Source organism: Plectropomus leopardus, chromosome 9 (genome assembly GCF_008729295.1).
Source record: "Plectropomus leopardus isolate mb chromosome 9, YSFRI_Pleo_2.0, whole genome shotgun sequence".
NCBI lineage: Eukaryota > Metazoa > Chordata > Actinopteri > Perciformes > Serranidae > Plectropomus > Plectropomus leopardus.
The window spans coordinates 33,945,252-33,970,254 of record NC_056471.1 but is presented as its reverse complement, the minus strand read 5'-3'; the positions used below and the strand labels follow the sequence as shown (position 1 = coordinate 33,970,254).

Genomic DNA, 25,003 nt, shown 5'->3' with positions numbered 1-25,003 from the left:
GTTTGGCCGCCTGAACATAACCGTAATCATGTCATAATCATGCTTTAGCTGGCACAAGTAAATGTAGGAAAAAAGTGAAATATGTTAATCATTTTGCAGTTTAATATCACTCATGTTGTAACTCTATGACAGAAATCTTCTCTAAATACTATACATTAACCCTTTGAAACCTGGCACATTAGTTTTCTTGTGCTGCATTGAGTTGCCTTTCTCATGCGATTAAACCTTTGAAATTTGAGTTTAAGTAGTTTGATTTCTCATGAAAATTTCCTAAAAAGGCAATGAGCAACTCGGCAAGTGATGTCCTGCAAAATGCAAGAAGTTAGGGGAAAAAAAAGACCTGGATTTTGCTCTAATGAGGAGAGAGAGGTTTTGTGAGTACACCAAAGGCTGAAAGTAATGAGGGGGCACTCTAGAGGCGACGTGCCATGCACAAACCCAGGTGCACCACCAAACTTAAAAAAATAAATACATTTTAAAAATCCTGGTTTAAATGCTTGCAAACATTAGAGATATTACATACATATTAGAGATTAAAAATGAGAGCAGTGATCTGCTCAAAATTCATGAACATCAAATGAACCTTTGGGGGCGCTGTGGAGCACTTTGACCACATCCAAGTCCAGTCACTGCAGAATCGCAAGTTTAACTTGATGTGCATGCAGATTTTAATGAGTTTTCAAAAAATCCAAAGCCCCTTGAAAATGGGTTTGTGCAAAAAAAAAAAAAAAAAATCTATACAGGAATAGTACTTGAACCCTGACACTAAAAGTGTTAAACATAAATCCAAATGTTTAATCAATACACCCAACTGTGTAATACATATAATCAATTAAGAAAGTTAGATTTACTTTCATTTTTCAAGGCAGTTAGTTTCAAAGATTATTTTGAGTATAAATAAAAATTTCCACTAATTTCTACATTTTCAGACTGGGGCAGTTTCAGCTCCACACATCAAACAGCCGGTGCAGAAACTTAAAATAGTTTATTTTTTCTGTCTTTATTTTTTCAGTCCAGACTCAACATGAAGTCCGCCTACCAGGGCAGGAAGAGAGGGGAGGGGAGGGGGGTCTGCTGTGTCCTAACTGGGACGTCCCACTGGAAATGTCTTCTGTGTGAACTGCCAGAGCAGTAGATTGTCCCGGACTCCGCTCACAGCTGACGTCTCTCCTGGTGTCCCTGCTCTGCAAAGAGAAAGGTAAGAAAGTCTGTTAGTCACTCATCAGGTGACCCCGCTCAGCCTGTGACCTCATGTTTCGCTCTTTAATCTGCAAAAATGTATTGTATGGAGGGGAGAGAACAATCAAAGTTTGCAGAAAGTCTTTGGAAAGTTTTGGTTTGAGTATTTTGTGATGCTGTAAGCTGCTCTAAAACTTTTTTTTGTCTTAAAACAAAATAAAACCAAATAACCAAAATAAAGCAGGCAGCAAAATCTATTTTTCTCCATACACGTTTTGACCTGCTGCAGTCTCTAAATCCACACCAGGACGAAAAAATCACACTTGATTACCTGCAAAACATTCTCCTGCACTGCTGTTTGTTGGTGTTTTATCTATTTTTCACATTTGAAATGTACTTTCTGAGGTGACTGACGTGAGGTGTAACAGGCAGCCTCAGACCTCAGCCTCCTCCGTCATTACTGCCAAAGCAGCTGCGAGGAAAATCGCTCCCTGCAGGTAAACAAGCTGTGATTATGAGGGTCCATTCTCTGTGGAGGTATTGTGTGCCACATCGGCAACACGAGGGGGAGGAGGGGGGAGGAGGGGACGGCAACACGAGGGGGAGGAGGGGGGAGAGAGGGGGATTTAAAGCACGAGGGGGAGGAGGGGGATGTGGCTGATGTGTGGTTTGATTTTTGAACATTAAAGGCTGATTATCTGTCACATAATTCACCGTCAGACTTCAGTTTACACGTAGAAACTACAGCTTTGTCTTTGGTTTTGAAGATTTTCCAGTTGGATTCTGCAGCAATAATCTCTGTGGAAATAACTGAGTAGAAAGAAAGAAAATAATGAAGAAAGAAAGAAGGGAGGGAAGAGGAGAAGAAGAGGGGCGGATGCACTGTAAAATCTGACAAGTTTATCTGACTCAAAAAGGAAAGTAAATAGAACGGTTTACCGTTATTTATGTTTACTTTACATCAAATTGTTGCATTTACTCAAAATTTAGCCAAATTTACTTAATTTTAACCCTTTGAAACTCGACCAAATTAGCTTGATTTCTCTCAAGAACATGGGAAGAAAGCAGAGAGCAGCGAACGAAGAAATGACCCAAAAAATGAGCAAGAAAAAGTACAACAAAAAAAAACCCACTTGAAAATTAGTTAAAAATTAAAAAAGAAACAAAGGCAAAGACTTGGCAAAAGGTGCTTTAAACTTATATAATCTTATAACATAACTTTTAAAAAATATTTTTTTCTTCTCTAAGCATTTTACCCTAGCTTTTAAATAAGTATTTCTCCAAAAAAATAGTTACTCACAACTCAAATAACATTTTTTTTTTTTTTTTTTCAAATCACAAAAAAGTGTTAGTAACTTCAGTCAAGAAAAGTCTGACTTAACTTGATTATCACAGAGAGGATTTTGCCAATGATGAAGTTCAGAGATTTTTTCTTGAAACATGTTTAAGAAAATACAAATATGACAGATTTACAGCACGGTAAACTTGGTTTACCGAGATTGATTAAAATAAACTTGTTAAACTTCTTAAGTTGTAACAATTTCACAGAATTAAGTAAATATAACTAAATTTTAAGTAGCAATTAGATATAAAGCCAACATAAATTGAGACTAATTATTAGTTATATTTATTTACATTTTTCAAGGCAATCTTTTTAAGTAAAATCAACTAGTCAGATTTTAGAGTGCAGGATGCAAACAAAGCCTGATCTTTTCTCCGACAAATATCTCCTCTTCCCTCCCTTCATCCCTCTGTGACTCCCCCTCTCTGATTACTCCCATGTAAAGGAATGCGTGTTGCCATGGCGATCGGTTACCAGCTGTTTGAGACACTCTGTTAGTTAGTTCAGATGCCTTCAAGTGTCGAGACGTCACCGGAGCTCACACACAGGGAGAGGGCTCTGCAGATGACTTTGGGTGCACGATTGGTCCGCGTGGAGCTGTTTTTATTGGCTGTGATTTTTAACTGTCGAAGGGAAAAAAGTCTGAATTCTGCAGCAGACAATGTGTCCACAGTTTGTCCCTTTTCCTGTTTGAGCATGACAACATCAGTGTGCACAAAGCCAGCTCCACAAAGACAGGGTTTGCTGTAGAAGAACTTCAAAAATCTGTTTTACTTATTGCAGCTTCAGTCAGATGTTTAGTTTAGTTAAGTTAAGTTTAGTTTAGTTTAGTTAAGTTGAGTTAAGATTTGTTAAGTTTAGTTTAGTTTAGTTAAGTTTATTTGCACACAGTGTTTGAGCTGTGCAGAGTTGTGCATTTGTGCAGAGTTTGACACTCTTGTGCTGAATGAGGGAAGTTTCTCTGTGCGTCCAATTAACATGCAGGGGCGTCACAGTGGGGGGAAATACGAGACTCTGCCATTAAAAGTCTGGTTTTGTTTGCAGTTTTTTGTTTCTAATGTGCCAGAACTAAATCGAAACTGTCTGAATAAATCAGTGTAAAGCTGAACATTTTATAGTTTTAAAAAAACATAGTGGAAGCTCTCTGAGGCCTCTTTCACCCCTTAAAGGTGCAAAATGGTTCAGTCCGCCCCTTCACTAGGAATCAACAGCAGTTAAGAGTCAGGGCTGGAGCACCAACATACACGGTCATATCTGCGCCCAAAAAAGGGAAAACAGGGTTCCAAAAAGAAAAGCAAGCAAGAAAGAAACAGGTGAGAGTGACATGGATTAAAAGAGGAGGAGCCCACAGAAGGCCGGTTTCTATTACAAATTTGCGAAAAACTAAAGCTATATTTATGAAATGTCAGTAAAACACAATTGTGAGATGACTGTGTTTCCACTGAGTGATGCTGTGCGACTTCTCTGGTGATAACATCCCAGTAACCATGGCGATGGATGTTCAAAACATTAGCAGCTTTATTTCTATTGCAGCCACCGATCTAGCCGTCATTATTTCCAATCCAAGGCCGTGTAGGCGTGTTAAGGAGCCATGATGGAAAGACGAGCCCCTTATACGTGGGAGCGGCCACGTATGAGGATTTCTGGGAGATGTAGTCCACGGTTTCACAGAGGAAATGTGGGTTAAAAACTTTCTCAGAGTTATGTGATGCAGTAACAACTCTTGTAGCTCCTGCCGCATCATGAGGGAGCCAGTTCCTACTGACAAGCACATAGACACAGCGTCATGTGACCTCACAGCATCATGTGACCTCACAGCATCATGTGACCTCACAGCATCATGTGACCTAGTAAAGCCAAAATTGCAGTTTTGTGAAATATGACTTTTTTGAATCGCCTGAAATACCACCTCATGCGGGAGTTGTTGTATTTTTAATTGATGCGTTTCCATTAAACGTATTTTATATTCGCAAATTCACTTTGTGCAATTTTAGGGTTAATGGAAACCTGCTGCTTATGCACAGGCTCTGGTTGCTCCGCCCCTGCTCACATGTACGATGTGATTTTCGGAAGCCCTTTCTTGGTCTACTATGCAGCAACGATGCGTTATTGGGTAAATCATTCAAATATAAGACACATCGTGCATTTGAGTCTGCACTGTTACATTTAGTGCAATATTTTCAATGTTTCAGTGTCTTTGAAAACTTGAATTTTGAGTAAAGTTCCTCCATCTTTCCTCTTGCTGCTGTTTGAGTCCGGTCAGAGCAGTTTGTTTCCTCTCCGCTCACACCGACTCACACGTTTAAGAAAGATGCCATCGCTGTCTTTGGATTCTGAATGAAGCTCTTGTTCTCCGTGTTTGTCACACCTGTCGAGGAGGACAGAGGGACAAAGTGTGAGCATTAGTATGAGTGAGGTGGAGACAGAGCGTCTCTGGCTGCTTAATTGTTGAGGTGGACCCAAGTGGGAGGAGGACTGGAAATACTGGGCCAGTTTGGCAATCTGTAGAAAAACTCTAATCCCCCCCAACAGGAAGTAAGGATTGTGCTGCTGTCTAAACTCGACGTGGAGAAGAAGAATCTGGAGTTTAGTGAGAGCAGGAAGGACGGGAAGACGGAGCAAAAGATCGAGACAGGACAATAATGCAGAAATTTAAAGGATGAAAGAGAGAGATTTGGGGTTTTAAAGAGAGAAACAGAGACAGAAAGTAAAGGTGACTCAGTCTGTTAAGATGGAAAACTCAGCGGCTTCAGGTTTTCATCACTTCCTGAGTAGGAAGCGAACAGACAGCTCATGGAAAATCCTCCCTGAGCCGCTGGAATCACCGTTATTAGTGATTTTAGTGCAGGAGAAGCTACATTTATATAACCGTGCTGTGGTTTAAATCTGCATTTTTTCTCTGAAGCTTGAATTACTGCAGGTGGGACGTTTATAATGATCAGAATTGTGGTGATATTCAGTGATTTGTTTTACTCGCTGACCACATACAGTCGATGCTTCCTGGCCTCTCAGAGTTTACATAAAACATAAAGATGGAGACGGATCACTGGACATGGCGAGACATTTTAAAACGAAATTTGCACCAATGAGACTTTGACAGGTGATGTCTTAAAACAAAGATTTCAGTTTGTCTTTGCAGGGAGGCGGAGGAGGTCTGATGAAAGTTTTATGCTTTTAAGTGTGGACGAGATTCAACTTTATTTAACAAATTTGATGATTTTAGACACAAAATTACAAATTAGAAAAAGACCACCAAGACACCAATGACTTCACTTGGACTTGAGCCTTTTGACTTGAAAAAACTTCATACCCTCCCCCCTGAGAGCAAAGATTAAAAAGCAGAAACCCAAAGTCAAAAGTTTGCATTTTCAGGGCCCCAAAACACTGTTGTCGTGTGAACCAAAGGCCAAACTGCAACAAAAGTTTAATGTTTCATACCTTGTCAACGGCTTCTAGAGCAACATATCGCCTAAAGTGAGTGTGAAATGTAAAATAATAGTTACACCGAGTGTAAAGCAGGAAGCGGCGGGTCTGTCCTGATGGAGGGATGACTGAGTCAAACAGGAAACTCAGGTTACATACATCCAAAACTCCTTTTCCCACAAGCGCTCCTCCGCTCTGCTCTTTATCTTTGTGCTCTTTGTGCTTCCTGACTGATCGGGATGACTGCTGCTCTCTCTTTCAAACTGCTCTTTGTCCAGAAAACTTAAAGGGGGTTTCCTCCCCCCAAAAAACTCCCCGGAGAGAAGAAGAATGTGTCAGGTGTCTTATTGCCGGTTGAGGTGGCAGCTCGAGTAGAAGGGGCCTCGTGATATTCGAAACTAGAAAGCAGCGGCAGCACGTCGCTGAGATCGACCTTTAAAATGAGCGAGCGTAAAGATTTCACCTCTGAAAAAAACTATAATCGACCATTTGTGCTATAACTTTATAACAGTTTACATCCTTTGGCTGATTTTTACGAGGCAAAACTCAGAACTCTTGACACTGTTTTTAGCACCTGCTGGACCTTTTTACATTCCCCTTTGGTCCCAAAAATCAGTCCATCATAAAGACCAAATGGAGACAGCTGTTGTGGAAGAGTCTCTTTCCTCATCCAAGATTTCATTGCTTTCCCTTGATAGTGATCCGCACACCAGGAGGCTCCCATTAAAGGATTTTATTCTGCAAAACAAGTGATGTTTCGAGCCAGTATGCTCCTCCTCAGACTTGCAAAGTCCTGGTTTGCAGATCTGTTCATCATGGATCCAGCAACCACTGAGGGATGTGTCTTATTTTGAATTTTTCTCGTCTTGATAGTGAATCAAAATCAAGTTAGAAAGAAGAAACTGGTGTAAAAGAAGCAGACAGAAGACGATATATAGAGACCCCAATAAAACTGCACTCGGAGGGAGTCAGCTCATATACTACGTCAGTTTAAACACGTTGATCTGAAAGGTATGAAAAATACAAATTGAACGTGTTTGTGGTTTGCAGAACGTACGATGGTAACGTGACCGAGGAAGAAAGTGGAAAGTCCAAACTGCATTTTTTGAGGTCCGATTAGTCAAGAGAGAATAATTGTGCAGAATAAAAAAAAAGCCAACACATTTATTGTTGCATTGTCTTTTTCCACCTGTCAGATGGAAATCTTTCAGTGCTTCACGCAGAGTCGAGGCGGCGCTTTTACAATGGCGACCAGTGTTTCTGAAGGTTGCAGTGATGAGAAGTCATAAGCAGCTCAGAGGTGGAAAAGTACAGAAACCCTGGCAGAGGACGCAGACGGTGACGTCTCCAAATAACCTGCACACAAGAAAAACGTCTCTGTACTTTAGAAAAAGCTCGGCTGAAAAAAAAAAAAAGCAAGGTGTTCTGCTGACGGGAAGTTTCGTCAAAAGAACTTCTGACACACAAATAAGTGGCGTGTCTGACGGTGGAGCGAGAGCTTAAAGAGGAGGAAATGAAGTGGTGTCATCTCCAAAAGTGCGTGTTTGATTTGGAGGGACGCGGTGTTCCTGTCGTATGTCCACTTTAACCTATTCCTGTTTGGTCCGAGTCTTTGGGCAGGAAAGAGGAGGCCGGACGGACTGACGTAACAGCAAAACAAATTATTTTATTTGGAAAGCTGCTCTCATAATCAAACAACGCCGTGGCTAAAAGGGAAACTTCAGGCTCATAAAGAGGCCTTTTTTCTCCCCAAATGTATTTAATTTGGGAGGTTAGTTGGGTGAGCAAGTGTAAACTGGCTACGGAGGAAAACAACCTGCTGCTAATACAGATATCCGCCTCACTTTCTCTCTGATTTCTCTCTTTTTTCAGCCTCTCTGGGCTTCAGATGCTCTTTAAAACGAACAGATTTAGTAGAATTCTTTCCTCCTCTCCTCGGTGACATAACTGGCGGGTTTGCAGGCCTGGAAAAACAACCTGTAGCCGTCTGTCTGCCAGCAAACAGTGCAGACAAACAACGCTGGCATGCAAAGGACTCTGAGGAGGCAAATACTGCGAGAGGAGAAACAGTGATTTCCTCAGTCTGTGCACAGAGATTCTTATGATGGAGGAAAATCGCAGTTAATGAAATGAAATCTGATGTTTGTGAAGTGTTGTGGTCTGTTTGAAAAGTGCAGACACATTGAAACTCAGTTGCCAGAGAAAAGCCCAGAGAAGAAGAGACGTAAAAAACAACAACCCAATCACCAGAATCTATGTTTGCATTGTACGTTTCTGCAAACCACAGACACATTACAGTTGTACGTTTATACGTATCGTATCACAAAGTGATGTAGTATCTGAGCTTACTTTGTCATCGCGAGGTGGAGGAGATAGTGGATGGTGTGATACCGAGAGCAGATGCAACTAACATCAAAAGCTGTGTTTCCAGCAGCTTTTGGGCTCCAGAGAATGGGTGTTTCTAGAAACCTGTTGCTGTTTTTTTAACCATCACAGTGCCACAAAAAACGATTTTTTTCTACCTAGATATTTCTGCATTTACAGGTGTTATAGTATCACCAAAACCTGAGTATTTCAAGCGCATAAATGATCTTTTTTAGCATTCCAAAGTTGTCAGATACTACCATTTTTGCAGTGCTTTTGTCGTTATATATCTAAGTGCCAAAAGCCGCCTTTCGATTTGCATGATACACTGCTGGACAGCGTAACCTCAGAACGCGGCCGGACAGAACGGCCACGTTCACCCATCGTGATGTTACTATACATTGACGGACAGCTGAACAGCATGCTGCCGCTTCAGCATGATGCCCAGATGGGTGGCGTCATTTGAGAACGCTGCTGAATGCAACCTGTCGCATCTGCTCGATACACAGCTGGATGGCATCAGGTTGAATATAAGTGACTCCGAGTCTGGAGTCTGCTTTCAGTCTGGATGCAACTTTTTTTTTTTTTTTTTTTTACACCGAATCAGCTACCCTTTTCGCCCAATCCTAACCATTTGCTTTTGCTGACGTCCCAACACCTGCCCACAATGTCCTTCAGCATTTCATGTGAATGCGTCTAGTATCAAGCAATGCCACCGATGTACGCTGCATGAGGACGCGCCCAGTGCCGTCCAATTGACTGCTGGCATATACCAACATGGCCACCAGTTCTGTCCAATTGCATTCTCATCGGACACCGTCCAGTCTCACTCGTGTTGGATGCAGAAAGTGGCTTTTTGGTGTCACTCTTGTACGCCAAAAGCACTTTCAGAGTAAATGTATACGAGGAGTTCTGAGTCAGGACGGACTGACAAAAGACAGTTGACTTTAGCTTGTCATTTTTATTTTCCACAGGGGAAATTCTGTATTTTTAACCACGATATGTCCTCAAAATTTAGTTTCAGCCTCAAGAAGTTTTGTCCAAACAGTGACAAGACTTCAATGTCTGGAAAGAAAAACAGTCGTAGTAAAAATGCCAGATACATGCATGGTTTACTCTTTAAATGCCCTGTTAGATGGTGGTACAATGTTAGCAAAAATGTCCATCATGTTGCACTTTTAAAGCACATCATTGTGGGAGGACGTGGCTCTAAAGGGTTCATCTGATGATAAAACATGTTTAAACTTGCTCTTAAGAAAAAATGCTAGATCTTCAACGGCTTTACACGTCACTCATCTCTGAGCTTTGACTATTTTGAGGGTAACATTAGAAGAAAAATGCGCCTACAGGCGACTATCAATAATTCTTTGTTGTCCAAATGACAGAAAGTCCTTTTGTCGCTTGAGGACTCTTCAAAAAACGCACGTCAACACTCTCCACTTCTGTGCAAACTTTCCCCTTTTCACTGCATCTGTCCAAACATGTCGCCCTATTCAGACGCTCCGTGTCAAGAGGCCCTCCTGCGTTTTTCAGGACGCCCGGCAACCAGCCAAGCGAAGCCAGCGTCACGTTAAGTTTCCCTCAAGGCGATGTTTTTTTCCAGAGGCATTCATCTCCACTTCCTCCGAGTCTGATTGCTGCTCATGTTATAAGAACAAAAAAGAAAATATTTTAGAGTATAATGTTCCAAAAGGAGATTGTATGGCTTGTTTTTTATTGATTTATTGTCGGGTTGAACCTGCTGCCCTCTGATCCGAGGCGCAGGAATTCCAACTATTCCCAGCTCTGTTTTGTAAATCTTATTATCCCCCGCTGATCTCCTGCAGCGTTTCGGTAGATTGTCCAAACTGTGTCAGCTCGTTTCAGTGTTGTTGACCTGCATGAGGAGCTCCCTCTGCAGCAGAGACTCAACAGGAACAAGAGATACTGCTCTTTTTGATATCAAGCCAAAAAAATGCAAAGACATAAAGGAAACCGGGCGCATGAAACTACAGAGCTTTGATCTTATAGTCGGCCTTCAGCTCGCCCAGATATACCATACGTCCTTTGATGTCGGGAGAATAGAGATCGTTTGTGGATGTCTGGGCGAAACAGCTGATTTAATGGAGGTGGAGAGGGAGATAACTAATAGAGGAAGAGGGAGGAAGACCAAGCAATGTCATGCTCCATTACCGAACAAAGGAGCCCTTATTTAGTCCCTCAGACGAGACGTGATGAAGGAAGAGAGGCAGCGACGGAAAGAGAGAGGGTTCCCAGCAATAAAAGCTCAGACAATCAGATGGAGATGGAGAGATAGCGGACTCATGGAGATGACACACGGGAAAACTATACATTTTCTGATGAAAAAGTCGTGTTAGTGATGTAGTTACATGAAAAGGAGCCTGTCAGAGTGTGCAAACTTGACCAAGATGGTTTTTTGCTTCAAAGAAAGCAAAAACCTGGAGGTTCGTGCGCACTTTAGACAAATACGTGAGAGGAAAAACGTCCATAGGTAAGAGAATGAATGCATACTGTCCTAACACTTGCAAAAAACTTTATTTAAATACACAACATTTCAGTCCTTAAAGCAGTGATTCTCAACATATGAGCCAAATCTGGCCCTTGATAGAGTGCTTGATGCTCCCCCCAAACATTTTCATATTCATAAAAAAAACAGACTGATACAAGACATGTGATAGAAAAGAGGAGACAAACATACAAAATCGGGAAGGAAAACCAGACGTGACAAACGAGGAGTGATGTTACAAAATAAAACAGGACACAGAACATGAGTATCGAGAACAAATAACAGAAAACACAATTAAAGAAACCCAGGATCATGACAGAAATGATAGAAATGTCCTAAAACTCTAGAAACATTGTAAAATCTGAGAAATGACCAAAAATCCTAGAAATGTGCCTAATATCCTAGAAATGTCCTAAAACAAGAGAAACATCCCCAAATCCTTGAAACATGCTGAAATCCTACAAATGTCCTAAAAGTTTTTAAATGTCCTAAAATTCTTGAAATGTCCAAAATCCTAGAAATGTGCTAAATTCCCAGAACTGTCCCAAAATCCCAAAGTGGCCCTGAAAACAAAGCAAGCTGAGTTTCCCTGTTTCCAGCTTTTATCTAAATCAGGTATAAATCAGGAACTGAATCTTCTCCACACGTTCAGATGCACGAACACATCGAGCTCTTACATAACCGGCGGGAGTTTACAGATGTAAATATGTGTTTGGTGAAGCTGTGTGGAAAGTCATTTTTCCAAACACGGGCCTGGTGTAAATATTAGCAGTGTGCAGCCTCGGGTCGTGGAAAATGTTGCTGTGAAGGTGCACGCAGAGGCGGGGCCGTTTTCACGCCTGTTTCCACACAAACAACAGAGCGAGAAGTCGAGTCGTGTTTCTGAAGCCTAATTTAGTGCAATCAGCTACTGTGAGCGCCGTGATTTACGCGCCACAATGACAGAAAATCCCCGTCAGCGGGTGAAATGATGTTCTGGGAGAGTCTCTACAACAAACAGGCAGAGGCAACCTCAACGCGAGCTGCCAGTAAACAAAGCGGACACTGAGGGTTTTGTTTGGGGAACTGGAGAGCTTCCAGCGGCCCGTGAGAAAAGAAGAGTTGTGTTACATGTTGAGTCCAGATGCTTTTGTTGTCTTCAGAGTGACTGCAGGGATCCGTGAGCGCAGGACGAGTCTGAGTTTAGACTTTATCATCTCCAGTTCAGATGATTCTTATTACTCTTGGCTCTTATCATATCCCGATGCTGACTCGTCTTATTATATTTGAGTAAAGTAAAAACTTAAAGTTAAAATCCAAATATTTCTGGTGTTGTCAAAAAGTTTAATATTTCCCGTTTTATGCTTTTTTTTCTTTTTTTTTTTTAGATTTTTCCATTCTTATACTGTGCAATACTACTACTACTCTTACTAATAAGTATAGCCTAACCAAATACTACTAATAATAAATTAAAAACGAATCAAAAATAATTAATGATCTGAATTATCAAGATCAAACTTAGTTATAGCCAATGTGATACTTATCAGTAGATCCACATTTTATTTTTCAGAAATTAGAAAGCAGAATAGAAAAACAAGTTTACATAAAAATCAGTGATTCTTATACATCTTACCAAACCAACTTGTCAACAGACATCAACTGTCAGTCAAAGCCCTTAAATATGTGTCAATTTAAACCTTAATTACATTTAACAGACGCAAAATTCACCCACGTAAAGTTGATGTGAACGTTGAAATGAACTACAGAGACCGAAACTGGTTTTTGTACCAGGTCGTAAACGTGTTTATTTCTGCTGTAAAGTTGGGCATTTTAACATGGCGGTCTTTGGGAATTGACTCGTTTTTGGAGCCAGCCTCTAGTGGACATTTTAGGAAGTGCAGTTTTTGGAAAAGAAAAGAAAAGTGGGTTCACCTTTTGCTCTTTTTGTCTCCGCAGACTTTGAAGATGAGGGTGTGGATCGTCTTCCTCCTGTGCCTGGCCGGCCACGCCATGGCTGCTCCTGTGAGTGTGTGTGTGTGTGTGTGTGTGTGTGTGTGTGTGTGTGTGTGTGTGTGTGGTCTGCTGTTGTCTTTACGAGCGTGTTCCTCTCTTTGTGTGTTTTCCTGAGTGTGTGTTTCTCCTCTCCTGATGATCAGTTCACGTGTGAGTGTTTCCCTGTGTGTGTGTGTGTGTGGGTGTGTGTGTGTGTGCGCGCGTGTGTGTGTGTGTGTGTGTGTGTGTGTTTCCCCGGTGTGCTATTGTGTGTGTGTGAGCTCACTGTCTGCCTCTAATTTCCTTTTCTCAAGCGCTTTTTTTTGTTCACGTGCACGAGTGTTAATGTCTTGTGTGTGTGTGTTTCAGACTGAGGAGGAGCCCGTCGTGGAGGAGCTGGTAACTGAGGAGCCAGTTGTTGAGGTCAGTCCAGATGTTCCTCAGAATTTCGTGTTTTTCTTCTCTGCTTAACCCTTTGAAACCTGCAGCGACATCGCTTTTTTGTGCTGCTTTCAGATTTCACTCAAAATCAAAAAAGCAGTGGAAAAGCTATATTTATAATGATCAAAATTATGTTGCAAAATTATTCTTTTCTTAAGCACCCTTCCAGGACATTTCCTCGTTTGTTTGTTTTTACCTTTAGTTTTCTAATTTTCAGGTAATTATCTTGTACTTTTTAATTTTTGATAATTTCTTCTTCCCATGTTTTTGAAAGAAGTCAAGCCAACTTGGTTTCAGAGGGTTAAAAAATTAAATAAATCAGATTAAAGTAGGTGTTAAATAACTAATATGTGAATCAAAGACTTCAACACTCAGATCTCTGATGGAGTTTCTGCTTAAATGAAACAAACTCAAACATGAAAGCCAGATGTTCATGATAAAAAAGCTGCTGGAGCTCGTTAGAGGAGCCTCTCCAGATGTTTCTTTGTAGTTATTCTGTTATCACTTATCCAACATGGTGACTTCTGTTTTGTCGAGCTGATTATTTTCCCACCGTTCTCCAAAACGTTTGTGTCCGTCCTCCAGGAGCAGCTGAGCTTTTTCAGTATGCTGATACCATAAATTTGCCTTCCTCAGCCATGCGCATGCAGCTGCAATGATATTTTAGAAGAGTTTACTCTTAATTTACCTCCAATTAAAGTAGATAATCTGTATAAAAGTTGATATACAACCTGCTTGAGCTTCTCGGTCCTTGGATTTCATTGTTATTGTAATTACAGATAGAATTAAAGGACAAAACTACAAAATAAAAGCAAAGCTCTGTTTGGTTCACGCCGCCGTCCACAGATTGTTTTGGGAAACTCGACCCAAATACTTTTGCTCTCATGTGAGTTTGATTTGGCGTGCGTGATGTGTTTCCTGAGCCGTGCAGCTGCTCGCAGAGACGATGTGATCTGTGATGGAGCTTTAGGGGTTTCATCACTGCGGCCAAAGACTTTCAGGGGTATTTATTCACGTGACGGCGGCGATGAGCTCCCGCAGCTGATTTATGTCGTTATTGGGGCTAAGAAACAGTCGATCTGTCACAGAATCATTGCAAAGTGAACGTAGGAATGTGAAATTAAACTGAACCAATCACAAGTTCTCCGACTGCGTAGTTCGTTTGCTCCTGCCCGAATTTTTAGATAAACAAAGAGCTGAAAGTTTGCACTATTTCACAATAAAACTGCATAAAAGTCTAAAGAAAATGGATGTAATTTTGTGCAGCACATTTAAAGTTTTCTTTCTCACGTTTTGTTAATCATCTGGTGACTTTTGTGATTTTTCTTTGGACTGGTTTTTGCGTCCCGACCTCCAGATTAAACCGATTAAAACGTTAGTGTTGATGCATCATCGGTAAGAAGATCCAGATGTTGTTTTGCAGCTGACCTGGAAGCTCCGATGTCAGTTTGTCCCTCCCGAGTTTAATCTGTTAACGCTGGAAATCCTGATCTGGATACTTATCCAAATCTAATCAATCTGTTCCTCCCAAATCCTTTTGTTTCCTCTGAGGCTTTCGAGAAATCTTTCCAAATAACAGAAAGCAGCAAAAGCATGAAATCCTTCCAGCTCGCTGCACGATTTCGCCTTTTTAGGAGCGAGAAAAATCCCCTTATTAAAAACGTTTTCTGACTGGGCACAATGTCCAAACTTTCGTCAGCGACACTAAACGTCCAAAATATCCCGGTATGAAACGCTCGAGCGAGACTTGATGTGAACGTTTATGGTTTCCTGTTCCAGAGGTCCAGCGGGACCAGCGATCCCACAGCTGTTAATTTTAGCCGCCAGCCGGTCAGGAAGCCATTACGTTCTTCATGGCTTCACCACATGAGGATCCAGCTGCTTGTTATTGTTGGATATTATGGTCTGGCTGCTCCCAGACTCTGTTTGGCCTTCAGGGAGGAACCTTCCTCAGCGGTGACGTTTAAACCTTATTTTGAGGAAAACCAGGGATATTTGAGCGGTTTGGTTTTAAGTGGACGTCGAGCAGAAATAGACCTGCACGAAAAGCCAAAAAAATTCAGAGAGTGCATTAACCCTGGAGTTCTCTCAAAATACGGGAGGAAGTCGATGAGCAACTCAAGATGAAATTAATAAAAAGTGCAAGAAAATTCACTGAAAATTAGTGGAAAAAAAAACAAAACAGAAAAAAAGGAAATAAACTTGAAAAAAATGAAAATGTTTGTGTAAAAAAATATAAATAAAAATATTAAAATAAGAAGTTTTTTAAAAAAGTGATGTTCTAAATCTGCTTATTTCTTACAATTTGTGAGAAATGTAATTATATTTAAAAATATATTTATACTTAAATAATAATTTATTCAATAACTGTTTTCATATTTATTTTTTTCTCTTTTTCTGTATTTTAATTTAACTTAATTTATTTATTTATGTTTTTATTTTATTTTATTTTATTTATTTATTTATTTTTGCAGTTTCTGGGACATCTCTCGTTGAGATGCTCATTGCCATTTTCCTCTATGCTTTAAAAAAAACATCAACAATATGCTTGGGTTTCTTATGCTTAAATACTTGTGAAAGGTGTCTCAATGTAGCTCAAGCAAAGTGATGTCGATCCTGGTTTTAAAGGGTTAAGGGATCAGACAGGAGGAGCTCAGATTTTCTCTTCTGGTCACACACTCTCTTCGCTCTCTGTACTCCAGAAAACTTTAAATTCTCTGCATGTGACTCATAAAGCTGCTCTCCGTCTGACCTCTGACCTCTGCCGTCCCCCAGGAGCCCGAGGTGGGAGCCAACCCGGTGCAGATTGAGATCGGGGAATTCGACGAAGCCATTGAGATCGTTGAAGAGGAGGAAGTTGTTACTGAGAGTAAGTTCAAAAACTTTTGTCACTTTTAGGTGAATTTTGCATAAATTCACACAAATTCTCAAGAGATTTACCCAAATTTTCCCATAAACGCTGCACCCCTGATCCCATCCCTAAAATAAAAATCAAGTTCTACCACAAATATGGGGGGCAAAACTCTGGTCCCCACGAAGTAAACAATTTAGTTTTGGGATTAATTCCCCCCATATTTTAACATAATTTTATTAAAAGCAGAGCCATATTGTTTTATGCTTTGTTTTTGTATTTTTATGTTATGTTTGTGTTTTTGTTGAGGACAAAAAAAACACGAGTATCATTAAATGAACGAATAAATAAATAAATTCTAAAAAAATATGGGAATAAATAAATAAATGCATAAATAATGAAATAAAAGTCATGATGTCATACCACATGCAGACACAGAAATACATCATGAATGTAGCTCTACAAAAATGTATAATCAATATTTTTATTATGGATACAAATAAAAATATAAAAATATTTCATTACATTATTATGTTACTATTTATCAGTATCAAAATGTAAATTCAGTTGTGTTTAACATGTGAGAGAAAGATTTTATTAATTTTTAATTGTTACAAAGGTAGAAAAAAAATATTATAAATACAAAATATGATGAAGTAAAAATTATCAAAAAGGTCAAAACTTCTTTAGAAACCCCTGAAAAATTACATCACATCACTGTACAGACGTGCAGACACATTTAAATGTGACACTTCTGACCCAAAACAAAAAGTCAGACGTCCATAAATCTGTCAGACTTTCCGAGTTTCAGTGACTTTATTTCACACATCGCCCTCCTCTGACGCACGCCAACATTTGATTGAGCTGCGTTTCTCTCGTCCGTCCTGCAGCGACGCTCTCTGAGCTCCAGCGTTTAGTGAAGCCTCAGACGGGCAAATCAAACATCCGTAATAACAGACTGTCGGAGGAGACGGCTGTAATTACACGTTCCAGCTTTAAGTAGAACTGAGCCGCAGCCTGCGGCCGACAGCAGCGCCGCCGCAGGAAATCAGCCCGACTGTACAAAGTGTTCAGATACTCAGTTCTGCCTGAGCTGCAGTGTAGAAAGATTTACTGCTTTACTGCTGTAAAAGGAGAAAATATCACCACGAAAACCTACACTTAATTTGTGTCTTTAACTGTAATATCAACTGCGGCCATTTGTGTCGTCATTTTACTTATTAAAGTTGGAGTGTAGGACTTTTGCATATAAATGAACGTCTGTTACATTCAAGCCTGAACACGTGAAAATATTTTCGCTGAGAGGTGCTGCACACCACAGGCAGGTTTCCATTACAGATTAGCACAAAACGTAAGAGATATTTTCAAAATGTGGATAAAACACAATTGTGAGACGACTGCATTTCCACTGAGTGATGATGTGCAACTTCTCCTCTGGTGATAACATCCCTGTAACCATGGCGATGGATGCTATGTGATGCAATAACAGCTCTTGTAGCTCCTGCTGCATCATGAGGGAGCCAGTTCCTACTGACAAGCACATAGACACAGCATCATGTGACCTCACAGCATCATGTGACCTCGCAGCATCATGTGACTTAGAAAAGACTAAAAAAAGTGTTTCCATTGCAGGTTTATGAAACATGGCTTTTTAAAATCGCCTGAAATGTGACCTTGTGGGTGTAAAAACGTTTTTTGAAATAAATGAGTTTTTTTCAAATAGATAAACACGTATTTTATATTTTGTAATTATAATTTGTGATGCATTTTACGTCAACGAGCCAGAGTGAAAGGGGCTCTAAAACAAAGAGATCTTAGTGACAAAGCAGCGGATGTTGCGAAAAACTTGAAAGTGCGTACAGAGGAGGGATTAGGAGTTAACCTGCAGATATATTATGCATCAATAATTTCCTCCTCACTGCCAGGAGGGGGAGACAAAAGATCCACGCTGCAGCTTTAATTCTTTCCCACAGAATGATGAAATTTTTTCTTTGGCAAAAAACACAAACGGCAGCGGGGGACTGTGAAGTAATTGTGTCTGGACCGGGTCATGGTGTCCGTTTAGTCTCTGTTAAATTAACGTTTCCTGAGAAATTACTTGTAATGCTTCTGTGTGTGCTCGTCCACAGACCCCTGCCTGAACCACCACTGCAAGAAGGGCAAAGTGTGTGAGGTCGACGACAGCAACACCCCCATGTGTGTGTGCCAGGACCCCTCCAGCTGCCTCGCCGCCGAGGCCGAGTTCGAGCATGTGAGTCCAAACACATTTCTTGGACGCATTTTTAATTTTCCCAAGTATTAAAACCTTTGAACCCTGAACAAATTAGTGTGAATTCTTTCAGAAATATGGAAGAAGACAATGAGCTGATGATCAGAAATGTTCCACAAAGTGCAAGAAATTAGTAGATTTAGAAAATGTTTAAAAATCAAGGGAAAAAGTCTCGGCAAAAAAAACAACAGAAAGCAAGGGACAATATATAAATTATCATTACTTAGTTTACTTTTTGTATCAGAATTATTTCAACTTTTGAGCATCTTTTGTATTTATTGTATTTTATTTATTTTTACTTTTTTAAACTTATTTTCAGATAATTTTTTGGGTACTTTTTACTATTTCTTGCAAATTTTTGGTTAATTTCCTCTGCCGTTGCTCATCATCTTCTTCCCATGATTTTGAAAGACTTCAAGCCAACTTGCTCAGGTTTCAAAGGGTTAAGATGAAATCTAAAAAACGCTATGGAGCAGAGTTCAGGGATATTTGGTGAAAAGTGAGGTAGAATTTCATATATTCTGTGTGAATAGTGAACGCAGCTTTTTATGAACTCTCATCAGGCAGAAGCTCAGAGCTTTGAGAACTCATCTTTTTTCTTTTTTTAGGTTTGCGGCACCGACAACAAGACCTTTACGACTCTTCCTGCCACTTCTTCGCCACCAAGTGCGCCCTGGAGGGAACCAAGAAGGGCCACAAGCTGCACATCGACTACATCGGATCCTGCAAATGTGAGTGAATCTTTCCCAAAGAGTTTCCCGAAGAATAACGGCTCTGCGCGTTATTTCTAAAGCTGCTGCTGCTCCACTGGCTCCGACTCTACACTCAGATATTTTAGATTATCCGACACTTACAGCGACACTAACTGTAGCTCTGATTCAAACTGAGTCTCATGAAAGTGATCATAACTCCAAAACTTCAGCTGATTTGGTCGAGGATGGTGACAAACCACTGAGAGGTCAAAAAATAATTGTATCAAAATTTTGATCATTAGGAAGAAATGACCCAAAAATCTGCAAAAACAACAAAAGTAAAAAGTACAAGAAAATTAAAGAGCAACATAATAAGAAATACGAAATTAGTAAAAAGAAAAAAAACAACCAAAAACAAAATTAGTTTAAAATGAGCATGTTGCTGCCTCCATCCCGAACACGCCTGTCTCTCAGCCGCCAGAGCTTCACGTTGGCATTTAATCAAATGAGCCGAAAAATTTGCTTTTTATTTTAAAGTGTTTGCAATTTAACACTTGAGATATAAAACATGTTTTGGTGTGAAGGAGACAAATGAGAATGACTACTTTGAGTCAACAAAATAAAAAGAAACACCATAAAAAATTACACAAAAAATGTCAATGAAATGAATAAAATTAAAAACCACAAGTTACCGGACACACGTATTGATCTATCTATTAATCTTAGCAATAAAAAATACAATACACAAAAAAGAGCGATAAGAACAAACACAGAGACGAAAGGAGTTCGCTCCGGTACACACATAAACACATACACACACATAAACACATACACACATACATAACATAACTCACAACTTTTGCAGGATAATCTTCCTTCATGCCTGTTTTTTTTTTTTTTTTTACAAGATAAGATAGCCACTTTAGCTGGAATTTTAGCTCATTATCTCTGAACTTTAAGGACGCTGTTTTGTTTTGACATGTGGTTTCTGTTGTTTATGTGTTTCTGTGTTCACTGTTGAGGGATCAAATAAAGGTTTTCCTCATCGAGCTGAAAAGCTGCAGCTCAGCTCTTTGTGTCCTGAGTGACGACCTGCAGGCTGCAGGGAGAATCTGTCCCAACACGCAGGCTGCATTTCTGCCACTGTTCAAACTAAACACGAAACACACACACACACACACGCACACACACACACACACACACACACACACACACTCTCTCAGTGTGTGATGAGTCAGAGATGAGTCAGGGCTGAAAGGTTCACATGGAGATTCAGGTGGTGTTCAGAGCACAAGAATTAAAACTAATGAAAGTCATTAATTTGTGATATTATTTAGATGCAGATTATTTTTTTGCTAGAATTTTTTGCAACAGTTTTTTTTTTTTTTACCTGTGACATTTCCATTTAAAAAACAAGAGAAGAAGGCAGGGCGAGAAATTTATTTTAAAAAAGAAAAAGAAAAAAAACACCAAGAAATTACCTGAAAATTAGCACATAAAAACCCCAAACAAACTAACAAAATGTAAAAAAATAAACACATAAAAACAAGGAAAATACTTGGAAAAAACTTAAAATCTATATTTTATATATATTTATATATCCTGTAAAATAATAAAATAATTTTAAAAAACTTGATTTTTTCACTGAAGACTTGAGGTCGAATTTATAGCCTAACATGTAAATTACCATCATAAATTAAAGGTAAAGTTTGTGTTTTTTTTCTCCCCGCAGTCATCGAGCCCTGCATGGACTCGGAGCTGAACGAGTTCCCCCTGCGTATGAGGGACTGGCTGAAGAACGTTCTGGTGACTCTGTACGAGCGCGACGAGGACAACAACCTGCTGACCGAGAAGCAGAAGCTCAGGGTCAGTACGCACATTTACGCTGCACTCCTCTGCACAGCGCTGCACATTCGTGTGTACGATTCCCACCAAAGTCATTTTGACGAAAAGTCAAAGACATTAATATGTTGTTGGTTTTAAATTTTGTGTCCAAGTGACCAAAAAACATCTTTCAATTGTCATCTTGACCTAAAATGTTGTCGTAAGGTGTACGGTGAACAAATCCAACATCTGCAAAATGCCATGATGTTAAAGTTTTTTTGTTAGATATTTAAAATATTGTCAGTCCCATTTTCATTACAAGCAAAATTTTAACATCTGTAGGCGGGTTTATGTTAACCCTCATCCATCGCCATGGTTACTGGGATGTTCACCAGAGGAGAAGTCGCAAAACATCACTCAGTGGAAACACAGTCAGCTCCACGTTGTGTTTCAATCACATTTCAAATATCGCTTAATTTTGTGCAGATCTGTGAAGGAAACCCGCCTACTGTGTAAATACTGAATACATGTGCCAAACGCAAATTCTGTCACATTTTGCGTGTGGCTGAGTGCTAATGTATTTTATTCTGTAAGATATTTGGGAGCATAAAACAAAAAGGGCACAATGTAAGTGTAAAGTTTTGCACATTGATTTTAATGTGTTCTCATTACGCTGCACATTTTGTTCTCGTTAAAAAGCTGCGTGCACGGAGACGTTCATCCCTCCTGAGCAAATATCCCTTTAGCACAAAACTTTAAAAGCAAATATTGTCCTTATAAAGACACGAGCGTTATATATTTACAGTGAGCAGAGACACTTCACACACAGAGGAATTTAACTAAATGAGGGTTAGTTTGCTCTCAGAGTCCTCTATGAGAGAAATAACACATAAATGTCACAAATATTTAGAGATATATAACTATAACGACAGTAGAGATTGCATTTTTTATTGCACTTCTTTAAAACTCAAAGGTTTATGCTTGAAAAAAGCCCCTAAAAACTATCTAAACAGTCTGAGAAGGTAATAATTCAGACTGAGGAAATGTTTATATGAGTGAAATATTTCTAAATACCAGAGAGGAGTTATGGTCACTGTATCTTTAATAATCCACACATCTCTCCACTCTGAGCAGAGCTCCTTTAACTTTAGTGGATCATTAAGGAAAATGAATAAAACACCTTTTACAAACAAAAGAAACTTTGTGCAGCTTTGTGTTTGTGCTAAATTTGAGCTGTTTGATGTTTCAGGTGAAGAAGATCTACGAGAACGAGAAGAGGCTGCAGGCCGGCGAGCACTCTCTGGACCTGCTGGCTCACGACTTCGAGAAGAACTACAACATGTACATCTTCCCCGTCCACTGGCAGTTCGGCCAGCTCGACCAGCACCCCGTCGACGGGTACGATAAACACATCACTTAATCACAGCTGGACGGGCTCATTACAGGCCTTCACGCTCAAATACGGGAGGAAACGGGGAGATTTTCTGGACAGATTTGAGGTTATATTCTGATGAGTCAGCACTTTAGATCTTAAATCTGGGTGGCGCTGCGGTCGTGGTTGAGCTGCTGGCAGACTGAGAGCTGATTGGTTTTCTTCTGATGTCACACCGCAGCAACCGCGCTGATGGATCCAGCAGTCACCAGCGGCTGCTCGCTTTAAAACGACTTTTTCTAAAACGCAGCGACGTGACTGCTAAACATATTTAAAAGCATTTTTCCTTTTGGTCAGCAATAATCTTAATTTCTTATTAATCAGTTAACCCTTTGACATAACTTTTCCTGGGCTGCATTCAGAGGCCTTTTTTATAACAAAGAAAACCCTGAACCCAGGTTGATTTCTCTCGAAAACACTGGAAAAAAGGCAATGAGCAATTTCGCTAGAAACGTACAGCAAATTGCAAGAAATTAGTGAATTTGGAGAATTAAATTTTTTTAAAAAATTATTATTCATAATTCAAATTATTTTTTAATTTAATTTATTCTAATTTTCAAGCCTTTTCCCCCCAGGTCATTTTAAACTTTTCTTTTTATTTATTTATTTATTTAAAGCAGTCAATACTTGTACAATAACATCTGCAATCAAATGTATGGTTTTCTTTTTTTTTTTTTTTGATCACAAAAAAGTGACCTTGTGATCCTGAAATTTCTAATTACCTTCTGTAATCATGACACAACACTTTTTCCAAGTATTTCCTTTAATTCCACATATTCTTTAATAGAATAATTAAAAGTTTATAATGTAAACACATCAGACACTCGCATCAGTTAACCGTCAGACGTCTCCCACAGACGTTCCCCTCATGTTCTGGTTCTTGTGTCCGTGTGTCATCAGGTATCTGACCCACACTGAGCTCTCCCCCCTGCGTGCTCCTCTCATTCCCATGGAGCATTGCACCACCCGCTTCTTCGAGCAGTGCGACTCCGACAACGACAAATACATCGCCCTGGAGGAGTGGGCCTCCTGCTTCGGCATCAAGGAGCGTGAGTATCCGCCCGTTCAGTATAAACCGAGATCACCGACACAGAATAAAGATTACTGGTTCATACATCAATATGAACCTCACCTCGTATAATACTCCGTTTGGTGTCACAAACATGTACCCTGAAGCCCTTTAGTGCCATTCAAATAATTACCGATGTGCCTTACATGTTTTCTCCCCCCGAAAGGTGCAACTCAGGAGGATTTTTTCTTTCTTTATCTGTTGACGGTGTTTTTTTGTTTTTTTTGGTTGATTATTCAGACTAAAAATTGTCTGAATGACCTTTTTAAAGTTCTTTTTTTGTCCCAAATTTAAATATTCAGTTTGCCATCATAGAAAACAGCAGCAAATTCTCATATCTGAAGAGTTGCTTTAATTGTTTAGTCCATAAACAAATAAACAAACAAACAAATAAATGAATAAATAAATGAAAAATGAAAAAAAACAACCAGTGACTGATACCAATTTCAGGATGTCTATAATGCCAATACCATTTTGACGTAGAATACTGATGACAGATGACAAAAATATGTTTTTGGTTTTAAATTTTGTGACCAAAAACTCGACATCTTTCGAAAGTGTCATGCCATCTTGACACTGAATTTTTGTTTTGAGGTGTGGAGAGCAGGGCTTCTCCATACCTAACCCTAACCCTAAAACTAACCCAACATCTGCAAAATGTCATAGTGTTAAATTTGCAACATTGATAAATATTTTGTAATGTTTGTTGAATCCATATTGCTGATTGATTAATAAGTGCTGATGGACGTTTGTGTGTGTTTGTGTGTGTTTGCAGAGGACGTTGACAAAGACCTCATCATCTGAGCTCCTCCGAGCTGCAGCAGTTTGACAACTCCTAGTCGCTACTAACGGGACGAGGTGCTGATCCCTAAGTTAAAAACAAATCACAGTAACGGTGCTAATTGCAAATTCTTTTTTTTTTTTTTGATTTTGTTGAATAATGACCTTTCGTACCTATACCACTAAAAAAAAGGTAACTAAAGAGAAATGTGCACAGTCTGTACTAACATCACTCTGAATCCTCTTGTTGTTGAACAAAACACCCAGTTAAAGAAAAACTAAAGACCTCTGATGTAAATGTATGTTGTTGACGATATTATATATATATGTTAAGATTTGTTCAAGGTTTAAATTGGAGATCAATTTGAAATATTATTGTGAGGAGACAAAACTGTAAAGTGGAAAATAAAGTTTCTAAATAAATGCTCCCTCTGCTTGCTTTCTACAAAACAACGATTTAGTTTTTGCACTCTTTTGGTGGTGGACTTTTTTGTCATTTTGTGTATTTTTGATCTTTTGACTACTGCTTTCTTTGTTCATTTTTATTTGCCACACAGAGTCCCAGACGAGGACACGCGTGTACTGATATTTGACACAATAAAGACGATATATTGTTTGGACTTTTGATGAGGGGAAAATCTCGCAGGCTGAGAGTTTTTCTCATAATTAACATGTTTCTATACTGACACTGAGAGCTCGACCAAACTCTTTCCATGAATAAAAGTCTATGAAAAGATCCTGAAATCTCTGCATGCATTCGTATCTTTCTCCTCTGCTCGGGAATTTTTTATTGAGATGATCTGACGTGATATCGACACGTCTCCACGAGTCGTGAGTTTGTTTATGAGTGAAACTTGATC

The 25,003-nt window shown here is 39.6% G+C and overlaps 1 protein-coding gene across 1 annotated transcript; it reads left to right on the top strand.

The window, feature by feature from the left end:
* The first annotated feature begins 1,113 nt into the window (after window positions 1–1,113).
* Window positions 1,114–24,781, top strand: sparc (secreted protein, acidic, cysteine-rich (osteonectin)). The gene is given in 11 exon segments (XM_042493781.1): window positions 1,114–1,198; window positions 12,750–12,815; window positions 13,155–13,208; window positions 16,002–16,095; window positions 18,207–18,328; window positions 18,955–18,978; window positions 18,981–19,077; window positions 20,771–20,904; window positions 22,112–22,260; window positions 23,195–23,343; window positions 24,139–24,781. Coding segments are annotated over 10 exon segments (909 nt in total). The 5' UTR covers window positions 1,114–1,198; window positions 12,750–12,758; the 3' UTR covers window positions 24,168–24,781.
* The last annotated feature ends 222 nt before the right edge of the window (window positions 24,782–25,003 follow it).